The sequence below is a fragment of the Coturnix japonica genome, chromosome 2 (assembly GCF_054131305.1).
Source record: "Coturnix japonica strain WE chromosome 2, WE-NBRP24, whole genome shotgun sequence".
Classification (NCBI taxonomy): Eukaryota; Metazoa; Chordata; class Aves; order Galliformes; family Phasianidae; genus Coturnix; species Coturnix japonica.
In genome coordinates, this window is record NC_140664.1 from 10,714,329 (window position 1) to 10,728,355 (window position 14,027).

The window sequence follows — 14,027 nt, forward strand, 5'->3', positions numbered from 1 at the left end:
TTCCTTCTTTCTCCATGAGCTGCAGCTGGTGTTGAGAAGAGCTGTCAAGACAAGACTGTTGCAAACCATGCTACCTGGAAAGGTGTCTTCCCTGTGTGCTCACATAGAGGCACACCGACACCCGAGTGCATGTTATGTGCACCTAATTAATAAAAGATGTCTTTGAGAAGCTGGGCTCTGCAGTGTGAGTAATGGAGGTCAGTAATTTTCTTGTCAGCAGCAGCTTTGCTTGAAGGAGAGGTTTTAGGACGTGGCTCATCCTGTGGTGGGGAAGGAATTTTTCTGCATTAATCATACACCAATTTCTCATGAATATATTCTGCCTGAGGTAAGTACAGCCTGCCTGCCTGATGTACAGAGGAGGTGGAAAACTGAATAGAAAAAAACAGGTGTTCTGAGTGCCTTAATTTCAGTCTCTCTCCACAAACATGTGCCCAACCCTCGAAGTCTCTTGGAGCTAGAAACTGGTGGAGGAATAGCTGCAGGCCATTTCTCCTGGCTGTCACATCAAGCTGAGCAGAATACAAGGGCTGCCCAGGGATGTGGTACAATCACCATCCCTGGAGGTGTTCAGGGAAAGGGTAGATGCCACACTGAGCAACATGGTCTAAAACTGCCACAGGGATGGGATGATGGTTGGACTGGATGATCTTAGTGATCTTTTCAACCCTAATGATTCTATGATTCTATGAAGGGAGGAATAGGAGATGAAGTCTCACAGTGACCCTCGCTGGCCCCAGTGTGGCTGTAGTGGATGTGGCAACCAAGCCCAGCCCTTCACCAGACCAATGAGGACTTTGCATCCTGGTTAAAACTTAATCACCTTTTATCCTTGTTTCCTGAAGTTGACAGTGAAACCCTAGCCTGAGTGCCACAGCAAAGCTGTATTCTGTTACAGAGCTCCAAACAGAGCTTCTACTAACTCAGCAGGCCATACCACTTGAGCTCCATGGCTCATTCTCCAAATGGTATCAAGGAACTATAATACGTGGTTATAGCAGTATTTACTCAGTATTATTGTAACAGTGTTATCTGGGGCTAAAACATTGCCAGCTCTGGACAAACTCCATGCCTGGGTTTGCTCATTGCAGATGGTCCTGAGCTCTGAGCAAGGTGTGAGCTGGGAGGGCCCTGCAGGCTGTGAGGAGCACAGGAGGACCATGGTTGTACTCATCTCCTCTCAATGGAGAACCGAGACCAGCCCATGGCCCCTTGGATGTCAGAAATACACAGCCTGGGGATGTTATGAGTAATTATGGAATAAGTTAAATGAGAATTATAGAACATCCTGTGTTGGAAGGGATCCATGAAACTCATTGAGTACAACTCCTGGCTCCACACAGCACCACTCAAAATTCAAACCCTGTGTCTGAGAGCAGTGTCCAAATACTCCCTGAACTCTGGCAGTTCAGGGCTGTGCCCACTGCCCTGGGCAGCCCATTCCATGCCCAGCACCCTCTGGTGAGGAACCTTTCCCTAACTCCAACCTGACCCTCTCCTCATGCAGCTTTAAGCCCTTCCCTTGCATCCTAAATGAGGATTAAGGAAATAATCCTTCCCAGTATTACCCCCAGGCTCCTTCCTCCTGGCCTGCTGCTGGGACCGTAGCTAGGGAGTGCCATGGCAATGCCCCAAGGCCCAAAGCCAGGGCCATTTTGCCTTCCACAGCCCCACTCCCTCTGCATCTCATGAGTGGTTGGGCTCTGCACACTGTGCAGAAGCTCCATGGAACAACATGTTTGAGAACAACTTTTGGCTAGACACATATCTTAGCATATTAGAAGGTATTTTTAGTACTTCTGGCAGAACGGATCAAACTCTGCTTTCAGACGTACTAATATAACTCTGTTGGCATCACCTTGTGTTCACAGTGAGGTGGCAGCTGGTCGGAGCTCCCTTGCTAAGTAGCTGTGTTTACTACACAAAAGACAAAAAACAAGCTTATAAAAACACGGGTGGGATTCCTGCCTTACAGCAGGCCAGGTTTGTGCCATGAGCACAGCTTTGCCAGCTCACAGCTCCCATTGCTGAAGGAACAGCAGCACAGAGCAAGGCAAAATGACTCCGAATGCTGCTGCCTCAGTTCGTCATGACTTTGTTTTGTACTGGTATAAATATAACTACATCCATTTCATACAGCAAAGTGCTCCATGATGAGCACAGTATAAATAGCCAAACTGCTTACACAAGCCATAAACAAGGGCTGGAAACCCTTGTTTCACCCCACGAGTCAGAAGCCATGGCAGCTTCCAACTGGAAGGCACAGAGGAGGCTTTGCAGCTAAACAGTTAAAGCAGAATGTTTTCTCTGGAGGCTCGGAGTGGAGCTGGGGCACTGCCACCCTTCCAGCCACGCTGAGGTGGTGGGACGCATGACACCGCAATTATACACGCGGAAGAAGGGAAGGCTGAGATAACTACCATATTCTCGCTGTGTAGGCCGCATAAAAAATCATAACATATAATGATTCCTGCCTTATTGCAGTGTTTGGGTTCCAGATATAGGCCTGCATGGGAAGGCTGCATGACGCTGAACCCAATGCCAAGTGAGCATTTCCTGCTTTGAAGTAATGTAATGTCAGGAATCCAGCTGGTTGGAAACACCCTGCTTGTCCGGAGCTCCAGGTGAACCAGTCCACCTCCCAGAGGCTCTGAGGGACCATCTGCAACTCAGGTCCTTCGCATGCTTATTTCTATCAACACAAAACAAAGCTCTGTTTGCCTCCTGCATAGGAAGTAGCTGAGCTCACCCAGAAACCCAGGGACTTGCCAGAGGCATTAGATAACTAAGTAAGATTTGTTTTAGCTGCCCTCAGTAACCAAGGTATTTCCTACTGTAAGTATAAGGAAACATTGAGGATACTTAAGCAACCATATTTGTTTATCTTAGGCCAAACTGGAGAGATTTTCCAGAACCACCACTGCAGCTGCACTCAGCCTGACAAGAGGCTGCGCAGCCTCTATGGCTGCAGGAGGAAAGCAGATCCTCGCCGAGAGCTCTGCACAGCCACTGCACAAACCTGCACAGATACCCACGGACCCTTCATCCCACACATGGAGATGGACAGAGGGGAGAAGGAACTCACCAGCTTTCACTCCCCACAAGTTTCTGAGTAGGCAATTACCTTAGAAGAGACAAATGTCAAGATAGCTTTCACCATGAGAGGAGATGAGATCTCCAAGCCTGCAAATCCAAAGGGTCTTAGGAGGGCACCCCCACCAAACCTTGGCCATCTGCTCCTCAGTGGGAGGTGATGGTGGCAGCAGCAGGGTCACCATGGGGTGCTTGGGCCCTGGCAGGTTACCCTGAGCAGCAGGTATGGTGCTGAGCTTGGCAGAGTTAGAATAGTGTCCACCCAAAGCTCTCACATATATGCTCTGCTTTTTGGGTGGTCCTGCATGGAGCCAGGAGCTGGACTCAATGATCCTTGTGGGCCCCTTCCAACACCGGATAATTATGATTCTATGATAGCAAGAGAAAAGCAGACCCTAGAGATGGCCACTGGTACAGCAGTTGGCTGGAGCAGGGCCGTGCATTACAGCACACATGAGGCCCTGGCTGGCCGATGAGCAGGCAAGGAGGGAATGGACCTGCAGGCCACAATGTTCCGACCTGGGCTCTGATCCTGGAATCTGATTCATATCAACACAGCCCAGTGCCTCCCAGCCGTTCATTTAATAGTGCAGATCATATTGCAGCGTCAAGAGTGCCTAAATTTAGCTTCTGAAACCTGAATATTGATAAGTTTGATACTCTAAGGTGCTACGCACCCAGTTCAGTAGGAATTGTGAACGCTGAGCAGAACCCAAGGCAAGGCAGGCAGTGGGGAGTCTGCCAGACCGCAAGCAGCCCCTAGGACTCAGATCAGCCCCGTGCTGCTGTCGAGGTCGTTTAGAGCTGTGGCAGCTGCCTGCCTGCTGTGTGCTCACTGCTCTCTCTGCTGGCCGGCTGCAAAATGGCATTTTCACCAGCTGGGAGCTGGGCCTGCCTGTTTACATTCACAGAGATGCAACAGCCAAGAAAACGAATCAGAAAACCATCTTTTATTTTCTTATTTGCCCTTTCCTAACATCCCGAACAGGTAAACAAAAGGTGAGCTACAGAGCAAATGATATTCTTAACTACAGAGAAGCTGCAAAGAAGTGGCAGGACAGATGTGGGTCACTGACATCCCATGGAACTGCATCCATAGTTCCAAGGAAGTGAGAGGGCCAACATATGAGATGGGGTGCCCGGCATGGAGGTAGGGCTAGCAGGGTCCTGCCGTAACATTTCCAGCAGTTAAAGTACTGTGAAAGTAGCAGTGAAAGTGCACAATTTCCAGTCACCAGCGGCATGCAGAAGCTAAGAGAGAATGGGATTGTGAGGAACTTCTCTGCTCGTTCAATGCCTGACTGAAAAGCTGCTGCCCAGGTGCCCTCAGCACATAAATGCTGTAATAATAATGGACAACAGAAAGACAGGCAAATTTTACTGTGGGAAAGGACAAGCTAAAGCAGGATGAAAGAGAACAGAAAGCTGCATTAAGAAATCACTTACTAGAGGCAAATCAGCAGCATGCCTTTGTTCTGCGTGCCTCAGGATATAATATGGGCACGCGAGATATGGGCTGTCAATAGCACCAAGTGTAGGTGAACAACATAGTAATGCTGCTGCACCAGCACACACCAGCAAATGAGCCTGGAGGTGATGGCAAAGCTTTCATTTTATTTCATTTATTTTCATTTTATTTCACAGCAGGACGTGCCAAACTGTTCTGTGCATGCAGTCTTTGGGCTGCATGGCTATACCAGACAAAGTGGAGCCATACTTGCCAAGCCATGCTTTGTTGTACGGTGTACTGCATTTATCCACCCCCACAGCAAAGTCTTTCCAATCTGAGGTGTTTAATACGTTGGTGATCACAAGGGTGTCTGTCAGTGACGCTGCCTTCTTTGCTCCACAAACAGCAGCAGCAGTTCTTTGCTTGCACCCTCATGTCCTCTGCTTCTGCAGGCACTTGACAAAGCAGCTCTGAACAAACTTGTCTGTCCGCAGCTGGAAGCTCAATGAGTCAACACTGATGTGGCTGCCTCAAGTGTCAGCATGAAGATTAAACATGGTAAGGTCCCCAAAGCAAACAGGATATGAGTTAACTGGTGAGAGAAAGGAGCAAGCACAGAATAAATTCACTTGGTCCCTTGGAGGGCCCATCAGGACTAATCAGTGCTGAAATAAAGGGCTGCCTCCACTAATTACTGTTAGCAAGCAGGGAGTAGACACTCCTCTGCTCCACCTCACGTTTGGGACCCTGAATGAGCACTTGCTGTACTCCTGAATGTGGTTTTCTGATAGCACACCCTCTCCGATGTTACTGAGTGCCACCAGACTTGAAAGGCCATGGAGGAAGCTCTCCCACTCTGCAGACGAGTGCTGCAACAACTGGACTCCTGCTCAGTCTGTGCTGGCTCCCAGGGAACCCATGTCAGCAACCCATCGCTCAGCATCCCGCTGCACTGCACACATCTGGCAACACAAAGTGTAAGCTCCTGCATTCAGCCAGCCCTTATGGCACTGAAAAAGAGATGCATGGATGAAATCAGATCAATCCCACAGCTGTCCAACAGCCCATCTATCCCTTCTGTTAACACGCTGAGTAAATTCTCTGAAACCACTGGGACATATGGTAATAATACATGCATGTATTTTACATGTTTCTGTAGACAGAAATAAGATGATCCCCTTAACACTTAGAACTGTCACTGTGCTTTTCCTCACCGAGACTGAAGTGCTTTACAAATGCTTACTGTAGTTTCCACCCTTCTGTAGGGCAGTCCTGTTTATTCCCTTCCCCCCAGCCATATGCTCCTGCTGATTTGCTTATACCAGCAGCAGCAGCTGTCTGACCCCACAGCAAGCCGGTTCAAGGAGCTAAATGGAAGAAAAAAACCTCTTCTTCCTTCTGTTAGTTTAGCTTCCTGGCCTGGATTACCTTGGGGCCAATACTCTTTTCAATTTGGGCATAGTAGGTGGAAAAGCAATATATATTTATTATAATACATAATTATATAAACTATAAAAGTGTGATGTCTGCCTCTGATTTGATGTATTAAAAAACTAACAAGTTCATTCTTAGAAAAAAAGGCTTTATTTGGTTCATATTAGATTCCCCCAAATACTTATTCCATATAAAGAAATAAAAACCATTCATAAATATACCATAAGAGCAGCAGAACAAAACAAACTGACTCATAAATAAAGCAGAGAGAACTTCTTTGCTTACTTCACTGTTCTTCCAAGGAAGGGCTGTAGTCAGTCTGTCTGCCAAATCGGTGCACAAAGTCCGCTAAGGGGAGCACTGAGCCCCATCCCACTTTGGGATTCATACTGATGAAATCATCTAAGTTCATCTTGGAATCTAAAATAGAAGCAGAAAAGTGAAATCTTGAAGTTCCTGATTCAGCTTCAGTAGCAGCTATAATGAATATCTCACCAAACAAAACACCGAAAGCTGAGATTGAAAAGGTAGAGTTCAGAGCACACTTGCTGAGCAGCAGTCCAGCAACATTCTGCAAGTTGTGCAGTACTACAACATCTATATCCAGCATCTGTAATGAGGCATTAGTGGGCACAATCCAGAACACAGAAGTTCCATACAAATGTGAGGACAAAACTTCTTTACTTAGAGGGTACAGAGCATTGGAACGAGCTGCCCAGTGGGGCTGTGGAGTCTCCTCCTCTGGAGATACTCACAACCCACCTTGATGCTTTCCTATGTAACTACTGTAGGGAACCTGCTTCAGCAGAGGTTTGGAACAGATGATCTCCAGAGATCCCTTCCAACCCTATGATTCTCTGATTTATCCCTGACCTCAACCCCCATCCATAGCAATAATCAATAATCACATTACCTCATCAGTAGGTATCATTAGTCACAGGTACAGTGTGTATAACAAAGATTTTTCCCTACAGCAGCAGCCTAGAAGGGTGGAGTGTCAGGGAAACACAGCACAAATAACAACCAAAACAGGCAACTGCAATGCAACGGGCACCTACTGATCTCTCTGCATTCACAAAATCCAACTACTCAAAGGCAGGGGAGATATTTCCCCACAGTGTCCTGAACCAAAGTCAGCTGAATCAGGGACCCTTTGCAACGAAGGAATTGGATCACAGCAGCAGTCAGGATCCAGAGCTGCCTTATGTCTTTCAGAAGTGATCAGATCCTTGGCAAATCCAGAATCTTATTCCTCAGGCTGCTTACACTTGTGTTTGTGTTCCTTCTAGCTCTGAGCTTTGTGCTTGCTGCCTGCTGACCCTCTGCAGCAAGGCCGTGCCATGCAGACAGGATGAAACATCTGACACAGCGCCACCTGTAGCCTAGAGGGATGCTCAGGCTGGTTGGGGGCAAACACTTTGTATTTATTTACTTATTTTTAACTCCTGAACCACTGTAGCAGGTCAGAAGGGGAAAGGTTAGTTGCCATGTTTTTGAGAGAAAAGTAACCACGACTGCCTTTTGCCTGGAATTCTATCTCACCTGACCCCAGTACAAAAGGTAGAAACCATTCTGTCCCAGTTGCAGAGTGCTCAATGAAATGTGATGATCTGCAGTTTGGATTTAGACACCTTGTATATCCTTTTCCCAGAGCTGGTCTGGTACAACAAGCATGCTGTGCTGACTCACAACCATACTGATCAGAGATTTCCTATCTGTGGGTTTGTTACTGTATGTTCTCATTGACAAGCTGTGAAAATAACCTTTTAAAATACATATTAAAAGAGACTGCGTTTAAAGAACAGAGTGGGGGAGCATACGGATTTATTGTTACAGCTTTTCTGTCACATTTAAGTATTTATTTTAACACAGATGATTCATGCACACACTTCAGGATTAAGAACCAAACCAGAGAACCAAATCCCTAACGAATGGATTAGAAAATCCATAGGATGTAACATGCTTCAGCTGCAAAAGCCTCACGTAACTAGACTTACTACTATAGGGCACAAGTGAGGAAGGGAAGATGATGTTTGGGAAGCCCACACCCAACAATGCCAGCCATCACCCAGCTCTCTTCTTTGCACAACATGTACAGCATGATGGCTTTGCAGCTCGCTGAATCCACGCTCTCACCAATTGCAAGGTCTGGCTTCTAACTCCACCTTTTTCTTATTTAGTCTTTTTGGCCTTTGCACACTAAAAATCCTCACATCCAGCCAAGCACGGTCCTGCTTCCAAAGAACAGACAGGGCAACTTTCCACCTGATTATGTGATGATTTAAACAAGCACAAGCCCGGCAATTTGCTGTTGTAGCTCAAGAACAATTAGCAGAGGATAACAGCTCTTGCTTGCGGGTGAACTGGGAAGCTTATTTTCCAATTCCCTGCTTGGCTTTTCTTTCCAGATGCTTTTATTTTAAAATGAATTTGATTACTCATATAGTTTAAGATGCAAAGGGTTCTCTGCTTTATGTGCACTTTGTAGAATAATAATTTCATGATAACATTCTGAGAATAGTAAAGAAGCCCAAAGGGGATTGTTCCAGTCGTTACAAACACAGCTGCTGCTGTTAGCAACTTGAAAGTGGCTGTCACAACATCTGTAGGAAGTGAAATATTCTCTTGCATTCAGAACGGCTGCAGCAGAGCAAAACAGTCTGTCACAGAAGTTTAATAAAAGAGCTGCTCTAAGCAGCAAACAAGAACCCTCCTGTCAGCAATGGATGGTCTAAGAACCAACCAGCAGGTGGCACTGAAGCAATACGATAACTATCCATGGGAAAACAGACTCCTCTCACGTTTTATTCATTTCAGGAGATGAAAGTCCCCCTGTTCTTATTATTCATATGCTGTCTCTGAATGCCATGCAAGTTATGTTAGACCTTTCAGCTTTTGGAAGCAGCCCAGCAAAAAAACCACATGAGAACAACAGAAAGTCCTTTTTGTGAGGCAGATACAAAAACGATACACAGCAGAATTTTCATATAGGATGTCTGGATGGTACAGCTGACAAACCAAGAGCATTCCTCCTCAGAAGCAAAGGAGCTGCATGTTTTATATAACATTTACACAAAGTCAAGAACAGCAGAGCTTGTTAAGAATATATAAGATTTATATTACACTCATACTTGATTCTTTACTTGTGCAAAAGCTCATGAAGTCAGGGCCTAGCTTGACAGATCCAGGTTTTTACAGAATAGAATTACGGAGTCACCAAGGCTGGAAAAGATCTCTAAGATCATCCCACCAACCATCCACCTACCACCAAAACTTCCCCTTTAAACCATGTCCCTCAGTACAACATCTGAACATTACACCTCCAGGGACGGGGACTCCACCACCTCCCTGGGCAGCCTGTGCCAATGCCTCACCACTCCTGTGGTGAAGAAATTTTTCCTAACATCCAACCTTAACCTCCCTGGCACAATTTAAGGCCATTCTCTCTCATCCTATCACTGTTACCTGGTAGAAGACGCCAACCCCCACCTCACCACAACCTCCTTTCAGGCAGTTGTAGACAGCAATAAGGTCTCCTCTCAGCTTCCTCTTCCATCACTGAACAACCCCAACTCCCTCAGCTGCTCCCCATAAGATTTGTGCTCCAGACCCCTCACCATCCTCCTTGACCTTCTCCAGACATGCTCCAAGGCCTAGATGTCTTTCTTTCTAATCTCAAATGAGAGGAACTGAAGGGTTATAGTGCATATGAACTACTCATATTCATATTGGTAGTCCTTTTATTTTTTCCCTGGACCTTTTGGTTTTCATGAGGATTCTACCACTATCTGGTAGTGGAGATGAGACAGAAATGGCAGACATCTGTCTGGCGTCTGTCTAGCAGCCTGCCTGTTGCATAGATAAGTAACAAAGTACTTTCCAGAATTCACATTACCTTTCATAGTTTCATAGTCTCGTGCGGGTTGGAAGGGACCTTAGAGATCATCGAGTCCAACCCCCGGGATTCGAGCCTCTGTGTAGCAGAGCGGCACTTGTACCACTTGCGCCACAGGGGGGATTCGAACTCCGGGCCCCAGTATTGCAAGGCGGTGTCCTTAACCACTGCACCACCAGGGCTACCTTCAAAACTAAAAAGGAATAAAAGCCTTTAGAAATCAGTTCTTACATGTGCTACCACACGCTTGGGGAGAACTGAAATCCAAACAAGGCTTTTCAGTGTTAAGAGCGATGTTAACAGTTGTACATAAGCTGTAAGACCATCTGTTCTGAGTAATTGTGAAATGCACTGTGCAAGCTGTGTTTTACATGGGCTTGCAGTAAGGAGCGCTGATCTCATCAGGACTCATAAAGTAAGCAGAACCAGACCTTGTTAATTTGTCAAGGGAAGATGCTCAGGGAACCCAGGCTGGGTTAGAGACCCCAAGTGTGATGAATCTGTGCCTTAAGTCATGTCTTGCTTTAACAAAAAGAAGAAAAAATACCAGGCTCTTCTGTCTTCCTCCAGCAGGAAGCTGCTGACATTCAGGTATTCACAGGGCAGAGCAGTCTGCCACAGCTCAAGCATGAGGATTCCAGCAGAGCTGCTTGGAGTATAAAGCTGGGTGAGAAAGCACCGTGTGTGCAGCTCACCACTTTGGCTGACCAGCTGAGCCTAGAGAGGTGATGCAGTCTTCATCCCTGGCACTGTTCAAGACTAAAGAGTCCTAAAGAATGCTGATCTCATTATACCTGCTTAGAGCAGGAGCCTGACTGGATGACTTGTGAATGTTCCTTCTGGTGCAGTAAGGTGCAGACTAAGGAATGAAGAACAGAAGGAACGAAGATCCATATGCCTTTAAGTTTCTACCAACATCACAGAGACAGTCTGGAGGTTGGCTGAGACCACGTGGCTGTTGTTCATCAGTAAAGCAAAGCTCAGCCATGCAGTCAAGAGGAGACTTATGGGGTTTGTAGCTATGGAGTCATTCATCACAGCTGTAGATGTATCTACAACTGCTTGGATCATTTTAGAACTGTACTTTGTGCAGTAATGTTTTAACCAGCATTTGTTTTAACCAGCATAGGAGTTTTCATCTCCTCTCAGTCTGGACTGGTCTATGCTCATCACACCTTCATTAATGCTCAACTATCACAACAGTAAGGTAACAGTAAGTAACACACAGGCAAAAAGCCCTCAGTACCTGTGACTTCAGCTAGCAGCGAAGCATGTACTGCAGTTTAGGTTAGGCATTCTCTGCATTCTGCCTCATTTCTGCATGTCATTTTACTGAAAAGAAGGACCAAGACAGAGTCTGAGATGCTTCATAACCTGGAACATCTAAAAACACCTAAAGCTCCATGAAACAATATCTGTGTTCTCATGCCCATTCATAACTCAATTATATTTAGTCTGAAACACAAAATGTTCTTAGAAGCCAAGCAAAGATTGTGAATTAAGTTCCCTGCAACTAAAAGCCATAATACCCCTAAATACAAAATGTATTTTTTTTGACCCTACCTTCTCTAATATATAGCACTGTATTATTTAAAATGCAGAAAGAGCAAAAGCAAACATACACAACCTCTTTTAAAACTAAACTTCGTGCTTTTCTGCATCTGGGAACAAAATGAGAGAAAACATACAGCCAGCCTGGCAAACTTGTTTAGTGTAAGTTGACATGCTGTGTGCAAAGCATGGCTTAAGAATCCATACAGAATAGAAGAGATAGAAGCTCTTTATTTCTGTGCTTGGACCACAGGCTGTTATCTAATCTAACACTCAGTGCTTGGGGAAACACTGGCTGACTTGCCCATTTGCCTCAGAAGCATCCTTAGGTCTATTCACCTGGTAGAGAAACTTCAAACATCTTATGTGGGCCTTTCTTTCATCTCCCTATTGTAATGATAGCACAAAACCACTCCTGTCTGCTCAGTTTATGAAAGCTGAGTAATTAATGTTTGACAATGGTAACTGCCAGGAGGCATGCTAGGCTTTGTGCGTTCAGAAAAAGACAAATGCTTCAGAACTCTGTCATCTTACCTGCAGTTTCAATGCAAGGGTATGAAGGAGGAGGTTTCTGCCATTTCCCATTAGCATCCTTCATGTGAGATCTGTCTGAAGCAAACGTCTTCAGGTACAAATCTGCTCGAATCATTCTGATCTTCCTGAACAATAATGAAAAAACTGCATAAAGTATCAAAAGATGTGTGCATATAATACCATTGTCATGTATTACTTAGTCATAGTTATTAATTAGTCATTCTGAATAAGAGCCCTCCTTCCTCTCCAACAGCATTAATTTAGTTAAATACTTGGCTTGGAAATGTTGTGTCAAGCAGCAAACTAGTTCCCAAGAAACTAGAGCAGGGAAGCAAAGGGCTTTTGATAACTAAAAGATGGCAACTCCTAAGTAAGGATCTTTGGAGACATAACAGTGCATTTAGTTCCCGAAATATAGCAGAAACTTCTGTCACTGTCTATCCAGAGAGAGAACTTCAACTTAGTCTCCACAAAATACCATCCACAGTCTTTATTTTCTTTGTCAGCACCTGTGAAATTGCGGATGAAGGCTGTCATCCAGCCTGAAGGCCTCCGTGCAGTACGTCTCAAAAGGACATGGAAATGGCAATGTAGTGTCAAGGTCATAAATGAAGTTCTGCTCTCCACCCGGAACATGAAGTAGGATAACATGGTAGTCCTGGGAAGAAGAATTTCATCATTTAAAGAGCTGTTTATTTGAAAGTCGAAGTGAGAGAGGAAAAAAAAAAATCTAAAAGCAAAGCTACAGCTATAATAATGATAATAGATAATAGTCTCATTTTCTTTATATCATTTCTGTCCTTGAAATTTAGGCCCCGACACCTCTGCCACCAGTGGAAGGATTCCTAATGGCACCTCACCCATGGTACTCATCAGGAAATCTCAGTATTCTTTCCATTTCTTTACAGCCTCCTTTGACTTAAGCCTGAACAGCTAAATTAAACTACTCCTTATACCAGTTATCTTATTCCTTAACACATAAATACATAGGCATGGTGGAGGCTTAGAGAAACTGGAGTTATGTATATTGTCAGTTACTTACATTGCAGCTTTCCAAAGTCAAACTGCTGTAGTTTGCAGTTTACTACAGAGAACACTAAACCCAATCACAGAAAGTTTGAAGTCCTGTCTTTTGACACTTGATACTGAACAACCCTAAGCAAGATGCTCATGTCCACATCCAGGAGACTTCTGGAGATCTCTAAGGAGACTCCACAGTCTCTGGGCAACCTGTGCCAGTAGTCACCTGTCTGCACAGTGAAAAAGTATTTTACAGATATGCAGATGTTACAGGAAAGATGGATAACACTGCCTACGTCCGATTAAGCAGATGTCAACTATCAACATGCACTGAAATACCACAAAAAGAAAGAAAACAGAAATCCTTACCCAGACAACAGGTTCGTCTCCATGCCCTGATTTCTGTTTCCAGAGTGGAATCTGAAAGTTAAGTGATTCGAAATGAAACACTCCAGCTCCGCACAGACGAATCTCAGTGATCCACTGCATCACCTCTCACTGCTGCAGCCACAACGTTTCTGCTCGTTCCTATCTCTTAGGAGCATGAGATACTGTTCTGAACCATAATATCTTATTGTTCTTCTCATCTTCCAGTTTACAGGGCAAAGTTTCTCCATCACCTATCCACGCTTCTTTCCTTAACCCCAAGCACATCTAACAACCACATCTCACAGTCGGAGGCCTAAACACACCTGACCCCGGAGGATTGTGATACTGGAGGGCTGCAGGGCCGTGTCCTCCCAGGCCAGGCAGGGGTTGAAATGCCAGGAGACGCATCCCTGTGCTGGGCAGTGGTTTAAAGGCTGTGGTGTGAGGGTGAGGGGGAGCACCCAGACAGGGCTTCACAGCCTCCAGCACATTCAGACCGCAACCCGCTCACCATCCTCCTGTCGTTAGATATGAAAACAGCATAGAAATCCTCCAGAGGGTGCCGATCCTGACTCCTGATGTACTCGCAGAGCTTCCACACGTTCTCCTCGCTGTAACACACGAAGGGCGGGGTTTTTATCTCTTTTTCCAACATTCCCAACAGATCCAACTCCGCTCAGA

The 14,027-nt window shown here is 45.4% G+C and overlaps 1 protein-coding gene across 5 annotated transcripts in view; it reads right to left on the bottom strand.

The window, feature by feature from the left end:
* Positions 1-4,687: 4,687 nt before the first annotated feature.
* The window catches only part of NTAQ1 (N-terminal glutamine amidase 1), a 35,562-nt gene continuing 26,222 nt past the window's right edge, over positions 4,688-14,027 (bottom strand). Inside the window, exons 2-8 of one of the 5 annotated variants that reach the window (XR_014943298.1) lie at positions 13,858-13,957; positions 13,347-13,397; positions 12,467-12,615; positions 11,958-12,082; positions 9,873-10,065; positions 6,263-6,397; positions 4,688-5,553 (exon numbers count right to left, since the gene is read on the bottom strand). Coding sequence is in view for 3 of the 5 variants with exons in the window: in XM_085539345.1 (XP_085395471.1) it covers positions 9,920-10,065; positions 11,958-12,082; positions 12,467-12,615; positions 13,347-13,397; positions 13,858-13,957 (571 nt within the window). In the remaining 2 variants the exon portion in view is untranslated. Of the gene's footprint in view, positions 5,554-6,108; positions 6,398-9,872; positions 10,066-11,118; positions 11,205-11,957; positions 12,083-12,432; positions 12,616-13,346; positions 13,398-13,857; positions 13,958-14,027 lie in introns of those variants that run through there. The other 4 variants (XR_014943299.1, XM_085539346.1, XM_085539345.1 and 1 more) reach the window with 4 other exon arrangements.